This window comes from Theileria orientalis, chromosome 1, assembly GCF_000740895.1.
Source record: "Theileria orientalis strain Shintoku DNA, chromosome 1, complete genome".
Classification (NCBI taxonomy): Eukaryota; Apicomplexa; class Aconoidasida; order Piroplasmida; family Theileriidae; genus Theileria; species Theileria orientalis.
In genome coordinates, this window is record NC_025260.1 from 767,272 (window position 1) to 788,862 (window position 21,591).

Genomic DNA, 21,591 nt, shown 5'->3' on the forward strand with positions numbered 1-21,591 from the left:
TAAATGTTTTACTGTGTGTATAACTAGTGGTGAACAATAGATTAGAAATCATTTTTTAATCTTCATAATTTATATGTGTATTTTGTATTTTGTAGTTTTTTAAATAAAATTTTTGTTCAATATATTACATATATTTATATTGATTGTTTGAATACTTTTTTTATATAATATGTCAAAAAAGAAGAAAAGTTCATCTTCTAGATTATCAAATGATATGTATAGTCGCATATCAGACCATACAGATGATGAAGCTAGATATAAAGTTAAACTAGGTAAAAGTTGATAAACAATTTTTTGATTTAAATTTATTTTAGGTAAATCGAGAAAGAAGCTACGAAAATTACAAAGAAAGGACTCCAAAAGAATTAAACATGAAAAGAAGCTTGAATGGCTAAAGAAAAAGAAGTTAAAGCACAATTCTGGTTTAAAGAATGATTCATCTTCAAAGAAAATAAGCACAGTGTCCTCTGACCATAGCGTTAAACCTAAATCGATTTATAAATCTCACACAGATGGTGAAAGGGAACAAAAATCAGTAAAATTCGAAAAAGAAAAGAACACACCGGAAGATTTAGAATTGGAGTATTTGGAAAAGCAACTTCTTAAAAATAGAAAGGCCGGCAAGGGAAAGAGGCTGGATCCACTCCAGGAACTTAAGTCGGAATTTGTAAGAGATGGATTTGACGAGGATTTTTTGGACTTCTTATCAAATATTACTAAGATTGGAGATAAAGAAAAGGTTTTGGATAACGATGACTTGTATGAAGAAGATGACACGTTCGTAAAACATCGGCATGGAGGATCGAGTAGTCAAGTTCAAAATGAAGATTCTGATAATGATGAAGATCTAACGGATGAGGATGAGTTGGAATATGAGGGAGGGGATGAAGAAGAAGATGTGGAAGAAGATGAGGATGTTGAAGAAGAAGAAGTTGATGAGGAGGAGGAGGAAGATGAAAAGGAAGACAAACAAGAACAGGATGATGAAGAAGATGAGGATAGTGAGGATGACTTGTTAAAAACAATCGAAGACATTAAAAGGAAGCAAATTGGACTCGTAAACAAATTATCGGAAGGAAACTATAATTTGATCATAAATCAACTCTACGAATTATACTCAAATTTAATATCAAAGGTAGGTACATGTGACACTAAAATAATGATAATATTGAATAGGGGAACAAGAAAGGAGCTTCAAAGGAGTTCTCGGACATTTTGAACACAATGTTCGGAGAACTGTGCGACTTGGTGATTAAAATGATGATCAATGAAGTAAACGTGGTCATATCGTTGATAGCAACGCAGTCGGCACTAATATGTTCACTGGCAAACTACTTCAATACAACGGTATTTTGACAATTAAATGTTTAAATAGGAATACGAATTGGAATACATGAGTGTGTATAAGTGAATATACACATATGTAAATCTGTGTAATATTAGTTATAATAGTAATGATTAATTTAGATACTAAACATTTTTTTAAACAAAATGTTTGCAATTTTTAAAACTCACGTGGAAATACTGTGTAAAGCAAGTGATAAAAGTAAAAGCGTAATAGATAAAGATAAATTGATATCAAGGAACATAGTCATATCGCTGTGCTCGCTGTTCTACTTTGAAGTGATTGACATTGATATAATGTTCCACGTAATTAAATTGCTAACAAAGGATGAGTCTAACGAAAACACACTGCAGTTGTTACTCATACTTTTGAAATACTCAGGTAAGAGATGTTAATACAAATATGAGTGTATGCAAATATCATTGCACTTGTGTATATTGTTTCCGTTGAAAATTTAAACTAAATTCTTTACAGGATACAGCATTAGTAAAAACAGTGATATACTAAAGTATTTGAATGGAATAATTGAAAAGTATAAGAAGAGCCACGACGTTGTAACAAGTAATGATACTACTTAGAATTAACATAGTATTAAATGACTAGTTGGTGCTAATTTTAATTAAATGGCAATGGTTACTGACTTTAATGATTATGATTATAATAGATCGCATGAAGTACATTGAGGAGGAACTGAATACAAATAAAAAAGCAGCTAACATATTTGATCAGTTTGAATATTTAAAGTAGGTGCATTGAGTAACCATTAGTTATGATTGCACTAATAAACGTTTAGGAACTTGATAAGGGGCAAAATGAACATTAATCGCAATGTGATAAATCTTGACGGAATGTTAAACTATAATAAGGAAGATATAACCATAGTAAATGTGACGAAAAGAAAAGATACGAGGAAGGACGAGTTGATCAAGAAGGCAGTGCAAATAGGACTAAACAAGGATATCCAAAAGACAATATTCATATGCATAATGAATTCAATCAGTCCTGAAAATGCATTAAACAATATACTGCACATCAAGTTAAAGAGCACACAGGTATTGTTTACACGTCTGTAATCTATTTATTCAAGTCATTACCCTAATAACTATATCAATAACAACAAATAACGTTAACAACAACAATTACAATATCATTAACAACAATAATAACTATATCAATAACAACAACAATTTGTAGTACAATGATGTTATCAATATTATAATCTACTGCTACTTGATTGAAAAGGAGTATAACTTCTACTATATTAAGTTGTTATTGCTGTTAACATCCAGGTAAGTTTATTGTAAGAGTCACGCTGATGTTTTAGGTTGAATCTGAACATCTGTAAAAAGTATAAAAGGCACATTAACAATAACATCATTTTGTACTTTAAAAACTTTGAATCGGTAACACAGACTCAAACAGTGTTGCTGTCAAAGTTGTTTTATCAGCTGGTAATTGGTAATTATTATTGTGGATAATCCGCCTTAATCATGGTTATACCTTACTACCCATCGGCAACTGTTACACTTAGTTATTAACACGTAACACTTCAATTTTGTACCATAAATAGAATAATTTTTCAGATCATAAATAAGATAGCCAGGCTACGTCTGCTGAATTTTATCAATTTGAGCCACTACTCTTCGAAAACGTTCAAGTCTTTTATTACAAACGTATGTTTACCCACCTTGTTATAGAGCATTAGTTACCATGGTTTTACCATGTTTATACAACTATATCCTAATTTCCTTTTTTAGCTTTTTGGTAACATTGTCAGCCACGGTGGCGAAGACGTTGATGAGGCCATGGAGGAGTATCTAATTCAGGAGCTCCTGTCCATTAAATCAGAAGTACCCTCTATTGACTTAACATTTTCTGTTTAGAACTACTTCAATGACCTGACCTCACTGTGGAAGCAGTATATTGAAAAGTTCTGTGCTAAGGCAGTTGAGGACGCTTCATCGAATATACTTTTTAAGTCTTATCAACGTGTTTTTGCTTAGTAATTTACTCTCACTTTGTACTTACTAACACATATATACATACATATCATATATATACATACATATTACATGTGTATATATACTAACATATGTACATAATATGCAAACATACTACCATGTATATATACATACCAACAAGAGTACATACACTAGCATGTGTATATACATACTAACATGTGTACATACTAGTAAAACGTAATAGCGTGTAGACTATTCTGGTATCATATTGATCGCAGCTTCCGTCACCTCGTCTTCAGCATCTCCACCGCCTTCTCCTTCGCCTCCTTTATGTCTCCCACCATGTAGAAGGCCATCTCTGGAAGGTCGTCGCAGCTTCCGTTGAGTATTTGCTCCGCACCTTCTATCGTGTCTGGGAGCTCCACGAACCTTCCTGGCTTCCCCGTGAAGACCTCTGCGACCTGGAATGGCTGCGAGAGGAACCTCTGGACCTTCCTTGCGCGCGCGACCACGAACTTGTCGTCCTCGCTCAGCTCGTCCATTCCCAGGATTGCTATGATGTCCTGCAGCGACTTGTAGTCCTGGAGTATCTTCTGCACTGCTCTCGCGACGTTGTACTGGCGCTCGCCCACGATGTGCGCACTCAGCATTCTGCTCGTGCTGTCCAGCGGGTCCACTGCTGGGTATATGCCCAGCTCCGCTATCTGCCTCGAGAGCACCGTCGTCGCGTCCAGGTGCGTGAACGTCGTTGCTGGTGCCGGGTCTGTTATATCGTCTGCTGGCACGTATATTGCCTGCACTGACGTGATTGAGCCCTTCTTCGTCGTCGTAATTCTCTCCTGCAGTGATCCCAGATCCGTCGCCAGTGTCGGCTGATATCCCACTGCACTCGGTATTCTGCCCAGGAGGGCACTAACTTCACTTCCGGCTTGCGTGAACCTATGTTATTATATTTACTGATATATTTACTGGTATGTTTACTAGCATATATACTAGTGGATTTAATGGTATGTTTACTAGCATATATACTAGTGGATTTAATGGTATGTTTACTAGCGTATTTACTTATATATTTACTGATAAATTTAAATGCCATGTGTAATAAATAGCATATTTAAATAGCATTTGTAGTAAATATAGCTGCTGTATAGTAAATAGCTCAACTATAATAATGCTAATATGATGGCTTGTGCACAATAACCGCCATAAACAAAAGCGTCAATAATTTACCTGAAGATGTTGTCTATGAAAAGCAGCACGTCCTGGTTCTGCTCGTCCCTGAAATACTCCGCCACCGTCAGCCCCGTCAGCGCCACCCTCGCCCTTGCTCCCGGCGGCTCGTTCATCTGCCCGTACACCAGACTCGCCTTGCTACCCGTGAAGTCCGCCTCCTTGTTGTCCTTGATCACCCTCTTAATGACCCCCGTCGCCATCATCTCGTGGTAGAGCTCGTTGCCCTCCCTCGTCCTCTCTCCGACGCCTGCGAAGATCGAGTATCCTCCGTGCTTGTTGGCCACGTTGTTGATCAGCTCCATGATCAGCACTGTCTTTCCCACTCCTGCTCCTCCAAAGAGTCCTATCTTTCCTCCCTTTGCGTAGGGCGCCAGGAGGTCGACCACTTTGATTCCTGTGATCAGCAGCGCCTCGTCGCTCTTCTGCTCGTCGAACGAGGGCGCTGCTCTGTGGATCGGCAGGTGGTTTTCCGACTTGATTGGTCCGAATCCGTCTATTGCGTCGCCCGTCACGTTCATGATTCTTCCCAGCGTCGGCGTTCCCACTGGCACTGTTATTGGCGAGCCTGTGTCCAGCACCTCCTGGCCTCGCATAAGCCCTTCGGTTGCTCCCATTGCTATGCTTCTTGCTACTCCGTCGCCCAGGTGCTGTGCCACTTCCAGCGACAGCCTCGTTCCGTCGTTGTCTACCCACAGTGCGTTAAGTATCGGCGGCGGCGGCCCTTCGAACCTCACGTCCACCACTGCCCCGATTACTTGTGATATGTGCCCCTTTCTCATGCTGGATACATTCGACGCTGTCGCCATGGTCCTAACGCTTTTATCACTCAGGCCGGCATCTTTTTTATTTTTTGTTAACTCGGCTTTGCTTGTGTTGCTGCCGCTACCAACTGTACTATTTTTGCTTCCGGTGTTTATAAATCTCGTATTTACTGTATTTAAGTTTTTCAGGGCTGAACTTAGCCTGTGCTTGTTTGCATTATTTAACAATGTGTTGTCTGCACATATCTTATTTGGGCGGAATGTCGAGAGCCTTCTGAGGCCAGTTGCTGCTACTTGGTTGACCTTCATGTTTCCACCAATTGCTTCTACTTTAGAAATGCCGGCGCTCTCAAACACTGGCTTGCTAACCTTCCTCGTCAGGAATGTCAGAGTACGATAGTGGGACTTGCTTCGGACACCCATTCCATTCTCAACTAGAAAGATCCCGCTTTGCACGCCCCTTGTTATTTTATTTTTGCAAGGTGTGGCTCTGGATCCTGAAATTGAGTTGAGCAGTCCTGGTAACCCTGACCTGATTACCATGATTCCACTTTATTAACTCAACGTTGTGCGCAGTGATGTATGTTGTACTGCCCACTCTCTTGATCTTCTGGCGTTTAAACTAACAAAGCGGACTTTCAACGTTCTTTATGATTTGGAATCTTCTCAACACAACCTAAGCTATATGGGGAGATGGCCTGAACACATACCTAATTATCTAATGTGTAGGCTGCTTATTGTCCACAAGATTAATCAACGTATGGGAACTTCGACACCCACTCCACGACCTCGCTCCTCAGTTTCAACACCTCCTCGTTCTCCTCCAGACCCACCTTGAAATCCACCAGCTTCTTCCCCTTTTGCGCTACACATTGACTGTTAAATTAGCTTCTATCAACTCATATCTGCTTATGGCTACTATGTGTTACGGTCTATCTAGTAGTTTCCCCTATCGTCCACTCTAATTACCTTGAACTTTAACACAGATGTCCACCGCCTTACTCAGGGCCTCCGCCACAAACTCCATGTCCTCCCTTTTCGCTCCTCTGGACACCAGCGCTGGCGTTCCCAGGCGTATTCCCGACGGGTTCAGCGCCGACTTATCCCCCGGTAGTGTGCTTTTGCTTATCGTTAGGTTCACCAGCTCGCACACTATTTGCATCTTGCTTCCCGTCACGTCGAATGGCCGCAGATCCACGATCACGGTGTGGTTGTCCGTCCCCCCCGTCAGAATTTTAAACGACCTCCTTTCCAGTTCCGAGGCCAGTGTTCTTGCCGTGTCCACAACGCTCTGTGCGTATGCTTTCCACTCCGGCTTCAGCATCTGCATTGTTAAAAGTGACTGACCACTCAACCTCCACGAACCTGTCTCAGTTGCACTGCCAGTGCTGCTATTTTGTTGTTGTGCGGGCCTCCCTGCAGCGTCGGGAACACTGCGTTGTTGATGCACTCTCCGAACTCCGGGAGCAGCTTCTTGTTGTAGAAAATCATGCCCGACCTCGGCCCCTTCAGCGACTTGTGTGTTGTCGACGTCACCACGTGGCAGTGCTCGAACGGCGATGGGTGCACTCCTGCCGCCACCAGCCCTGAGATGTGCGCAATGTCCGCCATCAGGTACGCGTCGACGCTGTCCGCAATCTCCCGGAACCTTTTGTAGTCGATGTGCCTGTAGTTGTGTTACCGCTGTTATCTGAGTCTATCAATACCACTGATATCAGCGTCTATCAGTAGCTCAGTAATAAGTATTTATCAATACCACTTATATAAGCGTCTATCAGTAGCAACTGTCATAAGTGTTTATCAATAGCGCGTGTATCGGTCCGATCAGTTGCAATTGCCACTATTTGCGTTACAGCTCCTTACCTTGTGTATGTTGACGCTCCTGCTATTATCAGCCTCGGGCAGTACAGCTTCGCCAGCTTCTCCAGCTCCTTGTAGTCTATCAGGCCCGTCTCAGGGTCCAGCGTGTACGAGAGCGGCGAGAAGAAAATCGAGGATGCCGATATCTTCTTTTTTCCGATGTAGTAGCCGTGCGTGAGGTGCCCTCCGCCCATCAGCGAGAGGCCCATCAGCTTGTCGTGCGGCTCCAGGAGCGCGCAGTAGACTGCGAAGTTCGCCGGGGAGCCTGACAGCGCCTGCACGTTGACTCCCCAGTCCTCCTCGGGGAGCCCGAACACCTGGAGGCACCTCTGCATACACAGCGTCTCCAGCTCGTCGACGTGCTTGCAGCCTCCGTAGTACCTTCTTCCCGGGTACCCTTCGCTGTACTTGTTCGTGAAGACCGATCCCAGCGCCTCCAGACACGCTCTGCTTGCGTAGTTCTACACGTTCTTGTCAGACATTCTCTCACCTCCGACGCGATCAGGTCGACTGAATATCTTTGCCGATTTCTTTCCTTCTCCAGAATTCCGTGCACTTCCGGGTCGAACTCCTTCAGTGGCGCGTCGTCTTCCAGGGGAAACTCTCGTTTAGAACTCATAATTTCAATTTTGTGGAGTGTATTTTTAACTTTGAATTCCCCTTTTCGTTCAAATGACTCACTTCTTTTTTGTATTCTATAGTTTAAAACACCATTTAAGCTTACTATAATGTATATTTTTAATATTATACCACTTATTTGTTGTTTTTTCATATAATTTCACTGATTTTACCAGTGTGCATGGGGACTCACTCACACTTGTATTTATAATTTATTTTAGTCTACTATACACATTTAATACATTATTCAACTCCAGTTTTTATTCTAATTTGTTTTTTTGCTGTTCTTTTTTTGTTTTATTTCTTTTTAACTTTACTCTCTCTTTACACATACACTGCTAACTCTGTTTACCTACTCACGTATTTTCTACATACTCCATTTGATTACTCGCTTATATTGTACATTTATTTCCATGGTGGCACTACTGGCGTCTGGCCGTCTTCCTTCGTCGACTCCGCTCCTGTGTGGTAGAATTCTATGTTTTTGTCGTCGATGTAGTTCTCCTGCTCGGTCTCCTCGTAGGTTGACGACTGTGCTTGGAAGTTAACTTGCAATTGTTGGAACTTGTTTCTCGGCGGGCTGAACCTCGACTTCTGTCCTTCGTATGCTCCTGTGTTTTCCTGCGTGACTCCTTGGTAGTGTGTTGGTCCTGGTGGAGCTGGTGGTGGTGGTGGTGGCGGTGGAGCGTATCCTGCTCCTGCCATTACGTTTCCGTACACTCCGTAGCTGCTATATACTCCTGTCTGATCTTGTCCTCTGTTTCTGTATTCCTTTTTATTGTATCCTAGATCACTTGCTGCATCCATTGCGTTTGTATAGCCTCCCGTGACGTGCTTACTTGCTCCACTTACTGTCTGTTGCATCTTATTTGTGTTGATTTCATATTGTTGTTGCATCTTATTTGTGTTGATTTCATATTGTTGTTGCATCTTATTTGTGTTAATTGTATATTGCGTCTGCACGTGCTTCATGTTACTCATCGGTGGTGGCGGTGGCGGCGGTGCTGGTGGCTGCACTTGCGTTAGTACCTGCTGTCCTCCTAAGTTGTGTCCTACTTGTTGCACTCCTAAGTTGTGTCCTACTTGTTGCACTCCTAAGTTGTGTCCTACTTGTTGCCCTCCTAAGTTATGTGGTACTTGCTGTGTGCCTTCGCTGAATCCCATTGGAGGCCCATCGCTGAATCCCAGTCGTTTTCTACCATTGTGTGCCGCCAGCGTTGTCACATCACTGAATCCCATATGTGAAACTCCTGTTCCCACTTGACTTGCCACGTTATGCCCTGATGTTACTTGGGCACCCATATTGTGGCCTCCCGCCACTTGAACTGGCATGCTGTGTCCATATTGGTATGTTCCATAAACTCCTCCCAGCTGCTGAATTCCTCCCACTCCGTGACCCATTTGCTGTGTCATCACATTCCCCGATCCTACTTGGTGTGACTCATATTTGCTTCCCAGGTGCTGTTCTGCGCTACTTGGCGTTTGACCAGTTAGATTTACAGCTTTAGCATTAAGACTAGCATTAGCACTAGCATTGGCATTAATATTCGTATTTGTAGCACTTGTGGCAGTAACGCTTGCACTAGCAGTAACGCTTGCACTAGGAGTAACGTTTGCAGCGGCGGTTACCACACTTGCGGGAGCATTACTGCCAATGGCAGGTGCGTACTGGCCACTCACACTTGCTGTTGGCGTTGTTGAAACGTGGTGTATTTGTGCTGCCGGTGGTGTTGACTGGTGGTAGTGTTGCTGCTTGAGTGCTGGGTCCGTGACTGTTTGGTGTAATAATGCGCTTGCCGTCGTACCTGCTGCATACTTGTGACCTGCACCGCTGCTTGCGTGGTGGTGGTGGTTTACTTCTGTTGCCGTCGCTTCCTCCTGCCTTTCCTCAGTCTTGTTTGAGTACTCTTTGAAGAAATTCATCAGTGAGGCCAGTTGTGTTGTGCTCGACTTATCCTTTTCCGTTTCTCCTTGTCCTCCAGGCCCCTTCTTGTCTCCTTCCTTTCCCATCTTATAGATGCTCGTTTTACTATTTCCTTCGTGGCCAGTTGTACTGTTTTCTCCGCTTCCGCTTCTTTCTCTCTTCAATTCCTTGTCCATACTTCCCTTATTCGTCGAAGTCGTCCCTTTATACTTCGTTGACATTTGTGAGTTTCTGATTTCCATCTTCCTCTTTTTTTCCTTTTCCTTCTGCTCCACCATTGTGTTAATTATGTTTAGTACGAATGATCCTTCTTGTTCATTGTTCGTTCCTTCTCCTTGCGGCCCCTTTTCCGTCTCTCTCTTTTCTCGTAGTCTCTTTTCTGATTGTCCTTTTTCTCCTCTCTTTTCCATTGTAACTTCTATCGACTTTTTACTTACCAATCTTCCTTCTTGCACCTGCCCCTTTTTAATTTTATTTTCCGTTTCTGTGGTTGCCTTCGTTGGCAATGACGCGTCTCTTATTGCTTTCCACTTTTTGATCAGGTTCGTTGCTTTCAGCTTAACTTTGTCGTTTGAGCATTCGTAGTCCAGCTTAAGCTTTGCGTGCGACTTGCCCTGTGCTATGCAGTTCACTGGCACTCCTATTCTCGACGTCTGCAGCACTCTGAAGTTGATGTCCAGCTTGTCCAGCAGGTCCATACACTTAAGCAGGAAATTTGTGCTCTGCTTCAGCTTTTCTTTTTGTGCCAGGTGCTCCAGCGTTTCTCTCAGCACCGCCACTCCTCCCAGGCTTATGAAGGAGTTCAGCGCCACCATGTACGACTGCAGCAGTATGTCAACCAGGCACGTCAGTGCGAATTCGTCCTTCATGTACTTCTTCAATGACCATATCACGTTCGAGAGTACTACTAGGTTGTTCATCGACAGTGGATTCTCTCTGCACGAGTAGTAGTACTTGTGAAACAGTTTACACTGTGACACATTTTCTCCTTGTTTTTCATCTCTGAGCTCCAGTCTCAGTCCATTGTATAGCAATTTTTGCACAGACAGATACGACTCAACCTAAATATACATTTTCAATTTTTCTGAACTCACCTTCTCCAAATCAACTAAAATTGGTGATTTTCGCTGTAGATAATCCGTAAAATCCTGCGTTAATGAATCGTTCATTATAAACCCTGAGCTGTATATCTTCTTCCAGTTATCGAGAAACCAGTTGTTTAAAACCTCCACTTCATTGGATTCCAGGCCGTCCACTTCTACAAGTTCAATGATATGAGCTTTAAAATCATGTTTCACTTACTTGATAAGGCAGGAACTCTTCCCAAACATTTTTCGTGGTCCGGATGCAGATATACCAAATTGACATTTTCGTTGGAATCTCGATATGTATCCAGATAGGAATTCTCTAAACCGTCCATTTGTTTTGTATCGGCAATTAATTAATCTCCACTGTCTATTCTATGGTAAATTTAATGTGCTCGATGTGCAAAATCTTACAATACTATCGTACATATTAACCGTTGTGGCACTACACATTATACATCGTTTAAATATAAAATATCAAACATATTTAACATATTTTTCTTTTTTTATATGTTATGTTCAAATCATTTTAGTTATTTTATACCCCATTCTGTTGACGTAGATATTTATAAGTATTTACACAGACTTTTATATTAGAACTAAATTAATCATAATTTAAATTGTGTTCTTCTATAAATTCCCGCCTTTTAAACTTTTAAAACAATATTCCGGCTTATATTTTGGACTTCTTTTTGAAAGCTCTCAATCTTCCATAGCTAAGTGGCACATTTTCTTCATTTCCATCGTATTCGTCCTTCGAATTATGTGAGCCTTTTCTTGGAAGACCGTTATTACTGCCTGAAATTTTTAGTGCGCTTTCTCGATGATTTTTTTCTTTCCACATCGTTCATTGTGTGTAATAATCTTTTTCCAGGTGGTATCGAAATATTACCTCTCGCAATCCTTTTGCTGGCATCTACTTCATTAATTGTGTTCAACAACCTTTTTCCATGGTCCGAATTTGTTTGTCCTGACTTTGATTTGGTGAAATAGGGTTTCGGTGGCACTATCTTATTCTTAAGCTTTTTAACGCCTTCTGGGATGTTTTTGAATTTGCTTTTCAAACCTGAAATTGCCCTTTGTCCAGTCTCCTTGGCCCTTTTGATCTTATCAATTGCTCCTATTTTAATCAAATATTGCTTTAGTTTGTTATCGTCGACCCTTTCACTTTTTCCCTTGTTTTCCTCCAGAAACGATGCTCTACTCAATTCTAATAGAGTAGACTCATCAGCCCTGTCTAAAAAATCCTCGGATTCCTCTTCTTCATCGTTGTTGTCGTCGTCGTTGTCCTCATCATCGTCATCGTCATTATTATTTCCAAACATAGATTGATTTTTTCTGTTCTCTGCAATTTCTAACAGTGATTCATCTATGTCACTGTTTCCACCCTTGGATGATTCAATGTATGTACTTCCAGTGAATTCATCATCATCGTCAACGGTTTCAATATGTCTAGAGGGGTAGGCCTCTTCTAATGGGCCCCTGTTGTATCTCAGACCGTTAACTTGACTTATGGAAGCAAGTAGGACTATGGATATTAATATGAATAACTTGGAATTTAGAAGATTTTTTATGTTATATGCGGGCTTCGACATCTTGAAATAGTCTAACTTGATGTGATTTTTTGACAAAAATTGAAAGATGTGTATTTATGTGTATTATATAAATACTATCCAATTATTTTTAAAATGTTTGTGCTCACAAATGAGCTACCTAGGCAATTTGTTCTGAGTCGGTTGATTCATGAATCTACTATAATATTGAACTGTTCAGATTCGCAATTAAACTTAAGCTATCTAGAGACCATGTTTGAGTAGAAATAGGAGAAATAGTATCAGTGAATCATAGCTATTTTAAATGTGTAAAGAATACAATTAAAATGGGAGGTATATACTTGTGAATGTTAATAATAAAGTATAATAGTTTTTATTTCAATCTGAAATTTTTGTTTTATACATGATTTTATACATTTAATTTAGTTTTATTTTTAAGATTTTCTATTTGTTGCCTTAATAAAATTTTTAATATGTAAAAATTTTGTGGAATCTTCATTTACACACATGGTGGGCTGTGATTCCATCAATTTATGTATGTTGTTTTTTCTTTCTTTCACTAACATTTATATTTAATTTTAATGATTTTAAAATTAAAATGCCATGCTCATAAAATGTATAATATTAAATCTTTTTATTTTAAATTTTACTTTGTTTATTCCTTATCTTTGTTTTTACTGCAATTGCACTGTATCTAGACCCTTAGTTAACAACCATTGCCGCTCATATAGGTTTCTTTTCTTATCGCATAACTTTTTGAACCCTGTTCCTCTGTTTAGGAACTCAACTTGCTTATTTGAGCGCAGGAAGTACCATTTCAAGATCAGGGCTGGCGGCCAGTTTCGAATAAAGCCCAAAACGAACCACTCCGTTTCCAAGAGGTTCAAAATCACTGCTACTGGCAAGCTGATGTACCGCAGGGCCACTACTCAGCACAAGCAGAGGCACAAGAGTCGCGGCGCCAAGGCTCGCCTACACCGCAACGGCATCCTCACTTCCCTGAGGATGATTCGCAAGATTAAAAGTGTTCTACACAATCGCTAACTTGTTCGTGCTCAATGTAGTATGTTTTTTATTCGCGTCTATTAATGTACTTATTTATTCCACACACAGAGATACCATATCACGTGTACCCTGCCCTTGTATTCCATATATATATGTATATATACGTGTATTCATTCGTATTGGTTACATTACAAATCGATTACGTCGTGATTTTCGTTACCTTTTGGCGTTTCTTCTGCTTGCTTCCCAGACTCTGAGAAGATCGCGTTCTTGTAGTTTGAGTATTGAGATGCTTCCGGGAACCCGTTGCGCTCCTGTGTTTCTGGAGTCTCCGTGTTATCGAACAGCGGTTCCATCAACTTTACATTCTGAAATAGCATTAGTTTCAATCCTTGTATAAACACACGTACACTTAAGTGCCTACACGCATACTTACTTTGTTTTTTAAATTCTCGTTCCACTTGTTGAATGAGCTTTTGAGCATTTGAGGTTTATACGTTCTTGCCATGAAGGTTGCTTCTGCGTGCTTATTCACCGAGTGCAGTATCTACAATGTTGTTGTCAATGTCGCAATGTTGTTATTAATAATTTTGGTGTTACCATATGTATTTAAAGTGTTGTAAGTAGTTTGCTGTGTTATCATAAAAGTTAACAGTGATTTACCATATACACTAGCTGTCATATCATAATTACCTGTATGCACTTGTCCACTTGGTTGAGCATATAGTACGATGTGAATGCCACATTGTGTAATCTTGACGCCAGCGCTGTTTCTGCCACGTACCTAACTCCTTCAACGTCCCCTATAATATTAGCGTGTATATTTATGATTCCATCTTTCTTACTATCAATAACTAGCAGCGATTGTCAACAATTATCGCAACTAACAGTAACCAATCATAACAATGTTTGCACTAACTGCAACTAATAATAACAACTAACTGTAACATCTAACTACAGTAGTGCCAGTTACCTGTCAGTGAGTTGAGCACCAGTAGTGCTTGCAGGTCATTAGAGTACTTGTACGCCAACTTCGCCAACTTAACCTCCGAGGCCTTCAGGCAGTAGTCTCCTAGCCTTTTCCACTTTTTTTTTAGGGCGTCGTCCAGGCTTATCACCACATTCACGTCCACCTTTTCCTTCAGCATTTTGTCCAAACTCAGCTTATAGTCACCGGACAACGATCCGTTGACGCCGCCCACTTCCCCTGCTCTAGTCTCACTCAGCAGCAGCTTCAGGCACTCGTTGACGTTGCCCAGCTTCAGGTGGAACTCGAACTTCAGGTCTGCGTTGCTCGTGCAGAAGAGCCCCAATTCGTACATTTCAAACATCTGCAGCAGCTTGCTTGCTCTGTCCCTCATCTTCTGGTCCAGGTTCGACAGCGTGCTCTTCACTTCCTCCTTTGCTCCCGAGACCTCACTCTCCCCCTCGTCCATCGTCTCAAACTCACTCTCAGGCCTCCTCTTCCTCTTCTCCTTCAGTTCCAGCGTGTAGTAGCTGTACAGCTTCGAGTGGAACTCCAGGTATTTGTGCGGGAGCCTGTACGCGTAGACTCCGTCGTCGAACAGGTACACCAGCTCCGTCTCCTCCAGGTACCCTAGCAGGTGCAGCGGCTTTTCCAGGTACACCAGCGTCTCCACGTGCGGATACACGTACATGTTCAGGTGCGACCCCGAGGTCACGTACAGGAACGTGTCCTTCACCCACACTGCGCTCGTCACTCTGTCCACCAGCTCGTACTCCAGTCTGAAGAGGTCGTCTTCCTGCTGATAGTCCTGCAGTTCCTTGTTATTCTTGTACCTTGCGCATGACCTTGCGCTGTTCAATCCATCCAGGTTGTGCGCGAATATAAACGTCGCTATGTGTGACGTCAGTGCCACTGTGCAGTCTGACGGGTGCCAGTACACTTCATCTACTGCTACGCTGAACTGCTTCACAAGCTCGCATGGCGACCATGTGTAGAAGGATATGTCCGTTTCCGTCGATATTCCCAGCAGCCTTCCTCCGTGTATCTTCTTCACGTTAACTCCCTCCAGCTTTTCTCTCAGTGTGAACTCTGAGTACACGCTCACTTCAAACCCGTCATATGTTGCGTAGTCTCCTTCAAATGACCATACAAACTGCGATGCTCTCCCAAATGTTTTCGATTTCATTCCCTAAATTAAATTATTATTTACATTTTTTCCACTAATTGATTTATATATTCATCTGTACTAATGCACTTATATATTCATCTATGGTTATTTACATATATACATATATATATATATAGTCGATGTAGTGTGTAATTGTCGTTACCTGCGACGTGTAGATTATGTACTCTGAATCTCCGCACAGGCATATAAAACGTCCGTTCGGGTGATATGATACGTCTTGTGGAAAGAACTCTATAAATCTGCTGTTAATATCTCATTTTCAAATACGATTTCCATTTATTAACTCTAAACTGTTTCCAGCTTCTTACCTGATGAGCCGATACTCCTCAGCGATAGGTTCAGGGGCTGCGAGGTGTCCAGGTTCGACGTGTCCGTCAGAGTCGTCAGGTTACACGTCAGTATGTCCGAGGACTTGACCATCAGCAGCTTGTTCGAGTGCATTGATGCAAGCGGCTTCCCTCCCGCCAACTCCAGCACGTATGTTCCCGAGTCGCTCGCCAGTGCTGTGTCTGAGTTGTTCGTTGCTACGTGCCACAGCTGCCCGCTTCCGTAGTTAACTGACCTTTTAATTTTATACAGGTTTGCGTGCCACACGTTAAAGTCTCCGTCCTCTCCCGTCGACAGTATCAGCGGCAGCCTCGGGTGAAAGAGCACGCAGGACACTGGCTTAAAGTGCTTCTTCAGAACTTGCAGACACAGCTTCGTCTGGTAGTCCCACACTCTTATTGTGAAGTCGTCCGACCCTGATATTATGTACGGGCACGACGAGTTTGAGGAGAAATCTATGCAGTTTACCCCCTTTTCGTGCCCCGTCAGTGTGAAGTACGGCTTATTTGAGCTTTGTGATTTTTCTGATTCCATCGACACTCTCCAAAACGATATTGTTTTATCCAGCGAGCAGGCTGCGAATATATTCGGGTCTTTCGGGTTCCATTTTGCCATCATCACGTAGTGCGAGTGTCCTTCAAATGTTGCCACCTTCTCCCAGTTCCTGTCTATATCCCAAATGACCACCGTCATGTCGTCTGAACAGCTCAACACATACGGCATTGACTGGTGTAGGTCCAAATATCTTACATAATCTTTGTGCGCCTCCACTACGATAACCTTTTCCAGTGAGTTATAGTTATACACTGATATACAATTCTTATCACCTCCTGTTACTATCCAGTGTTTTCGCGGAACAAATTTACATGTTCTCAGCGGAGCATCCGACACATCTATCTTTTTAACTAGTGATTGCGTATTATAGTTATATATTGTTAGCGTTCCGTTGTACATGGCGGAAGCTACCCATGGCTCCGACGGATGCATATCAACCGCTTTAACCTTCTCCGTATGGAGCTCAAGTTTTTTCGTAAATCCCATCTGAAGAGACATTTTTATATTTTATAAGTTGATGGGATTTAAAATATATATTTAAACTGAAATAATCAAATTCCACTTTCAAATGTGTTACCACCTCACAATATATATTGTTGGTTATTAATTATTCAATACTGCAAATTATGAATAATGTTTAATTTTTTATAAATCATAATGTATAATTGTTTGACATATATGAAGAACCAAGAGAATGTGTTGAATACAACGACATTAATTCATTGTGTTGAATTTTCAAAAGAATTTTAAGATAAATTTGCTTCTTTATTATTCTCGCAGGATGTATTATTATTTGACGCTGGTGTTTTGAGAACATCGGTTGCATCAAGAGCGTATTCATCTGCTACTTTGGATATCAGAATATCAACATCACGAGCAGGGGCATTATATAATAAATCACTCGATATCATCTTGTTTATGTGAGAATCTCTCTTTCCCTAAACAGAAATAGGTTTTTTTAATTGTGGATTCCAATTTTCGATTTGTGAATATTAACACATTAAGCAACTTACCATATTTTCAAATATTTTTTGGAAGTCATTTATAACTTCAATCGAATCCAGTTTTTTGTATTTTAAAAGGTCATTTAATTGAGGAAGAGCCTTTTTAAGTTCGTCAGTTACCTATGTTATCATTATTCAACATTGACGATATTGAATCAACACACTTTATATCATTATGAAAAAACAACAAAACATTAATTAAAACACATAGCCAGATCGTTGATAATAAATGTTATGACTGATACTCACCTTTTGAGTCCTCATTGCAGATTCCAATTGCGCCGATATAATATCTAACCTAGACTTGAATTCTAAATACCGTATTGCCTCATCTCTCTTGCGAATTGAATTTGAAGCGTGTAATCTGGCAGCTTCTGAGTTGTTGGACTCTATGGCAACTTTGATTTTCTGTCGTTCCTCCTCTTCTTCACGAAGGCATTTGTAATGCATTTTATACTACACACATAGGTGTTTTAAGGTGATTGTATGCTTATAAATAATATATAGACTTATATAACTCACAGCTTCCTTCGATTGAAGCATAATGTTGAGCTTGGTATCCATGAGTGATTGTTTGCCACCCATATTTACAATGATTTACATAATTTAATATTTAATTAATCTATATTTGTTCTATTTGTATTTAACAGAAATGTTATATACACGATGAGGATTGAGTATACATAAAATCAAGTTATGGGCTCAATAAACCCGTTGAGAAACAAACGCAATTGTTTGTACGGAATAGCGACTAAACATTCAATATTCGATCGCATTCCACATTTTTTCAGAAAATATGAAAAAACTATAACATGTTCACCTTGCACTTCAATTTATAAAAGAATATATAATGTACAATACACGTATTACGCAACACACACCCACAGTGTTTTTGACTCTAAATCTCTAGTACATAGAATAAGCGATCGCATTCTGTTTTGTAATAAATTAGGATGTCAGTATTATTCCTCTCTTTCTGAACTAGCAAATTCTGAACCGGGTGCATCGTCTTCGGATTCCATCGACAACTCTTCAAATAAAAGCTTAGAATCCTCTAAAATCGCTATCCCGTTATGTTACGAAGACTACTGGTCTGAAAAACAGATACGAGAACTTGAAAGTAGCAGGCCAGACCTTCTGGTGAGGGGTACAGTGTTCGTTCCAGCGTTTAACACCTCTGAATCGAGGCTCATTCCCGCCGATTCAGAGCACTCGTGTTTAATCGCTGGTAAAACAGACCCTGAAGATGGTGTGAAGAGGAGGGAATCTAATGAACTTAAGATATATGGCTTTATTTCAAGGAACAGGGCGTTTCACGGGGACAAAGTTGTTTGTATAAAGTCGAGACGGCAGAAGGGGAAGGCGCCCCAAGACAACTTGAAGGAGACCCCGGGCGAGTGCAGAGTCATAAGCATAATAAATCGCAACCCTAAACTTTACAGCTTCGTGGCGACGTTTAATTTGTCGGACTTTTACGACGATTCGATGCTGCACATTAGATGCCAGCCCAGGGACACCAGGTGGCCGGCGTTCAAGGTGGACAAGTCAAGCTTGAAGAGTCATATATCTGAAAGCCTGAGCTCGATGAAGCCGGATCAGAAGACGCTGTGTATGTGTAGGTTCCTGCACTGGCATGAGCACCAGCTGGAGCCGACAGGAGCGATCACGAGTTTGCTGGGCGACGTTGGAGAGACGAACTCGCAGATGGAGGCGACCATGCGGTTCCACAGCCTGGACGCGTCAGATTTCTCGGAAAGTGTTTTGGAGGACCTAGGTGAGTTGATCAAAAGGGGCAACGAAACAAGGGACCTGAACAGGGTGGATATGAACCACCTCTTTGTCCTGAGCATTGACCCGCAGGACGCCAAGGACCTGGATGACGCGCTGTCGGTGGAGAAGCTGCTCGACGACAAGGGAAACGTCTACTACAGAATAGGCATACACATAGCAGACGTGAGCCACTACGTGAAGGAGGACTCTCTGGTGGACCTGGACGCGAGGAGCAGGGCGACATCGGTGTACCTGGAGCACAAGGTGTACCCGATGCTGCCGCGGCAGCTGAGCGAAGACCTTTGCTCACTTCTGCCGAACAGGGAGAGGCTATGCTTCTCAGTGTTTGTGGAGGTAGTTGAGTGCGGAGACGGGGAGAAGATCGGGAACGACCTCTACATCAAGGACGTCAAGTTCAAGCTGACTAAAATAACAAGCAAAAACAGACTCGGGTACGACAACGCCAAGACGATGCTGTCCAGCTGCCTGAAGATGAAGAAGGCTGATTCGAACTTGACGGGGTACACCTTTGAGAGCATTGAGAGCCTGATATCACAACTGGACCTGCAGGATGAGACTAAGGTGGCACTAGTGAGGCTCTACTACCTATCGCAGAAACTTCGGTTCTACAGGCTGAAGCAGCTAGGAGCAGTGCACGTCGATATCGACGGAAGCATCAAGTGCCACATTCCGAAGATAGAAATGGAACTGCCAAAAATGAGAAAACTCGCCAATAATAAAGCAGGAGATCCCAAAAGGCACGGCTCTGTTGACGACGATGCAGCAGGTGAGGTTGCCAAAAGACCAAGAGAGGAACCGGATCAACAAAGTGACCAGGACCCGGTGTATGAAATGTACTTGAACAAGAAGAGGAGGCTGGATAAAAACTTCCTGCTGAGGATAGAGAAAATACCCAAGGAGAGCCACGAACTGATAGAGGAAATGATGCTCCTGGCCAACACGCAGGTGGCCAAGTTCCTCTCCGAGAAGATAGACCTGTACCTACTGAGGGTGCACGAGGACACGAGCAAGGATGTGAGGTCGTTCATAGAAGAGGTGCTCCCGTCGAACCTGAAGAACCTAATCAACTCGAGCTCCCTCAACGTCACGCAGGTGCTGAGTAAGTGCGAAGAGTACATGGACCCAGCAGCGTTCCAGTCACTCAGTTTTTCAGTGCTGCAGAAGTTCAAGGAAGCCTTTTACTCGCCAATAAACAAGAACAACTCGTCACCGAAGGATGGCAGCAGCGCCAATGGCAACCGTAAAATTAATAACAACGTGACAGGAACTTTCGCCAATGGTGTTGACGGTGTTTCAAAACAGGGCAGTGGCACTAATCACGTTGACGGACATGCTCCAGATTCAGTAAAAGGCGTCTATGAGAAAGGCTTCGGCCACCAGTTAAGGCGTGGTGACGACGCCAATGATGATGGCCGTGACGTGGACTATTCGCAAGATGACGCATCCAATAGCCTGTATCAAAATGAGCACATTGACGACTACGTCGAAAACCTTAAAAAGGAGTACAGCTCCGATCAGTATAAAGGTCACTGGGGGCTGGCGTTGCCAGTCTACTTGCACTTTACGTCGCCGATAAGGAGGTACCCGGACCTGTACACGCACAGGATGCTGAAGAATATTCTCCACAAGGAGGGAAAGACGACGTCGGTCGAGCTCCTGTCGAAGATTTGCGAACGGTGCAACGTTCAGAAGAGAAGGGCGTTCGACGCGCAAAAGGAGTACAAGAACTTCGCGTTCAACCGGTACTTGCAGTTCATATCGTTCATTGCCACGAAGATTGATCCGACGTACCTGAAAACAGTTTCTATCGCAAGGGCATATCCCAGTAACGGCGGTGGCATTAGCAGCAATGCTGTTAGTGACTCAGTTGTCGCCAGTGATCTCGGCGACAGGAGGGAGGTTTGGGGGTACCTTTACGGTGATGCGTGCATCTCCAGCATAGTTTCGACGCCAGTGGCCACCGTGAACTCGAATATGGGAGACGGGGAGGCCCCAAATATCGAAAACGGCCAGGCTATCGGAAAAACCTGCCTGGTGTTCTACATACCACTCCTCAACGAGCAGAAGAGCATCAGCTGTGAGTCTCTGGGCCTGGTTCCTATCAACATCCACTTCCAAAAAACGAAGAGGCAGAAGCAGAGGGTGAAGAACTCGATGCTCGACTCGTACTACAAGAGCAAGCACGGGGGCCTGTCGTACTCGAAGGACATGGAGAGGGCCAGGGACGACCAGGAGGGGAAGATACAGGGCCTGAGCGCCATGATGAAGGACAAGAGGATGGAGTTCTACATTTACCAGAAGGTCCGCGTACTGCTGGTGCCGGGCCTTAAGATGTGGACGGTGCGGTTCCCGGAAATCACCTAAATTAATGTCCATGAATGTGCGTGTATGTGTTTACTCTCAGCGCTGTACA

General features: G+C 42.4%; 9 protein-coding genes across 9 annotated transcripts; 3 read left to right on the plus strand and 6 right to left on the minus strand.

Moving 5' to 3' along the window:
• Positions 1–214: 214 nt before the first annotated feature.
• On the plus strand, positions 215–3,228 carry TOT_010000347 (uncharacterized protein; the record flags this gene model as incomplete). Its single annotated transcript, XM_009690886.1, has 11 exons — positions 215–272; positions 315–864; positions 1,042–1,135; positions 1,177–1,347; positions 1,468–1,726; positions 1,820–1,906; positions 2,010–2,088; positions 2,139–2,414; positions 2,670–2,796; positions 2,929–3,018; positions 3,103–3,228. The coding sequence occupies 11 exons, from the start codon at positions 215–217 to the stop codon at positions 3,226–3,228; spliced, it is 1,917 nt and encodes a 638-aa protein (XP_009689181.1).
• Positions 3,229–3,590: 362 nt separating this feature from the next.
• On the minus strand, positions 3,591–5,843 carry TOT_010000348 (ATP synthase subunit beta; the record flags this gene model as incomplete). The annotated part of the gene is made up of 3 exons (XM_009690887.1): positions 3,591–4,245; positions 4,537–4,673; positions 4,716–5,843. 3 exons carry the CDS (start codon positions 5,841–5,843, stop codon positions 3,591–3,593), a joined length of 1,920 nt encoding a protein of 639 aa, XP_009689182.1.
• A 206-nt stretch (positions 5,844–6,049) lies between these two features.
• On the minus strand, positions 6,050–7,932 carry TOT_010000349 (serine hydroxymethyltransferase; the record flags this gene model as incomplete). The annotated part of the gene is made up of 5 exons (XM_009690888.1): positions 6,050–6,165; positions 6,270–6,624; positions 6,666–6,966; positions 7,164–7,621; positions 7,651–7,932. 5 exons carry the CDS (start codon positions 7,930–7,932, stop codon positions 6,050–6,052), a joined length of 1,512 nt encoding a protein of 503 aa, XP_009689183.1.
• A 251-nt stretch (positions 7,933–8,183) lies between these two features.
• TOT_010000350 (uncharacterized protein) lies at positions 8,184–11,122 on the minus strand (the record flags this gene model as incomplete). Its single annotated transcript, XM_009690889.1, has 3 exons — positions 8,184–10,763; positions 10,797–10,981; positions 11,005–11,122. 3 exons carry the CDS (start codon positions 11,120–11,122, stop codon positions 8,184–8,186), a joined length of 2,883 nt encoding a protein of 960 aa, XP_009689184.1.
• Positions 11,123–11,578: 456 nt separating this feature from the next.
• TOT_010001247 (conserved hypothetical protein) lies at positions 11,579–12,382 on the minus strand (the record flags this gene model as incomplete). Its single annotated transcript, XM_009690890.1, has 2 exons — positions 11,579–12,132; positions 12,175–12,382. 2 exons carry the CDS (start codon positions 12,380–12,382, stop codon positions 11,579–11,581), a joined length of 762 nt encoding a protein of 253 aa, XP_009689185.1.
• A 609-nt stretch (positions 12,383–12,991) lies between these two features.
• Positions 12,992–13,384, plus strand: TOT_010001248 (uncharacterized protein; the record flags this gene model as incomplete). Its single annotated transcript, XM_009690891.1, has 1 exon — positions 12,992–13,384. One exon carries the CDS (start codon positions 12,992–12,994, stop codon positions 13,382–13,384), a length of 393 nt encoding a protein of 130 aa, XP_009689186.1.
• A 149-nt stretch (positions 13,385–13,533) lies between these two features.
• On the minus strand, positions 13,534–16,881 carry TOT_010000353 (coatomer complex subunit beta; the record flags this gene model as incomplete). Its single annotated transcript, XM_009690892.1, has 6 exons — positions 13,534–13,713; positions 13,782–13,892; positions 14,039–14,148; positions 14,319–15,501; positions 15,644–15,732; positions 15,810–16,881. 6 exons carry the CDS (start codon positions 16,879–16,881, stop codon positions 13,534–13,536), a joined length of 2,745 nt encoding a protein of 914 aa, XP_009689187.1.
• Positions 16,882–17,129: 248 nt separating this feature from the next.
• On the minus strand, positions 17,130–17,972 carry TOT_010000354 (uncharacterized protein; the record flags this gene model as incomplete). Its single annotated transcript, XM_009690893.1, has 4 exons — positions 17,130–17,321; positions 17,397–17,507; positions 17,637–17,843; positions 17,910–17,972. The coding sequence occupies 4 exons, from the start codon at positions 17,970–17,972 to the stop codon at positions 17,130–17,132; spliced, it is 573 nt and encodes a 190-aa protein (XP_009689188.1).
• A 111-nt stretch (positions 17,973–18,083) lies between these two features.
• On the plus strand, positions 18,084–21,542 carry TOT_010000355 (uncharacterized protein; the record flags this gene model as incomplete). Its single annotated transcript, XM_009690894.1, has 1 exon — positions 18,084–21,542. The coding sequence occupies one exon, from the start codon at positions 18,084–18,086 to the stop codon at positions 21,540–21,542; it is 3,459 nt and encodes a 1,152-aa protein (XP_009689189.1).
• Between the last annotated feature and the right edge of the window lie 49 nt (positions 21,543–21,591).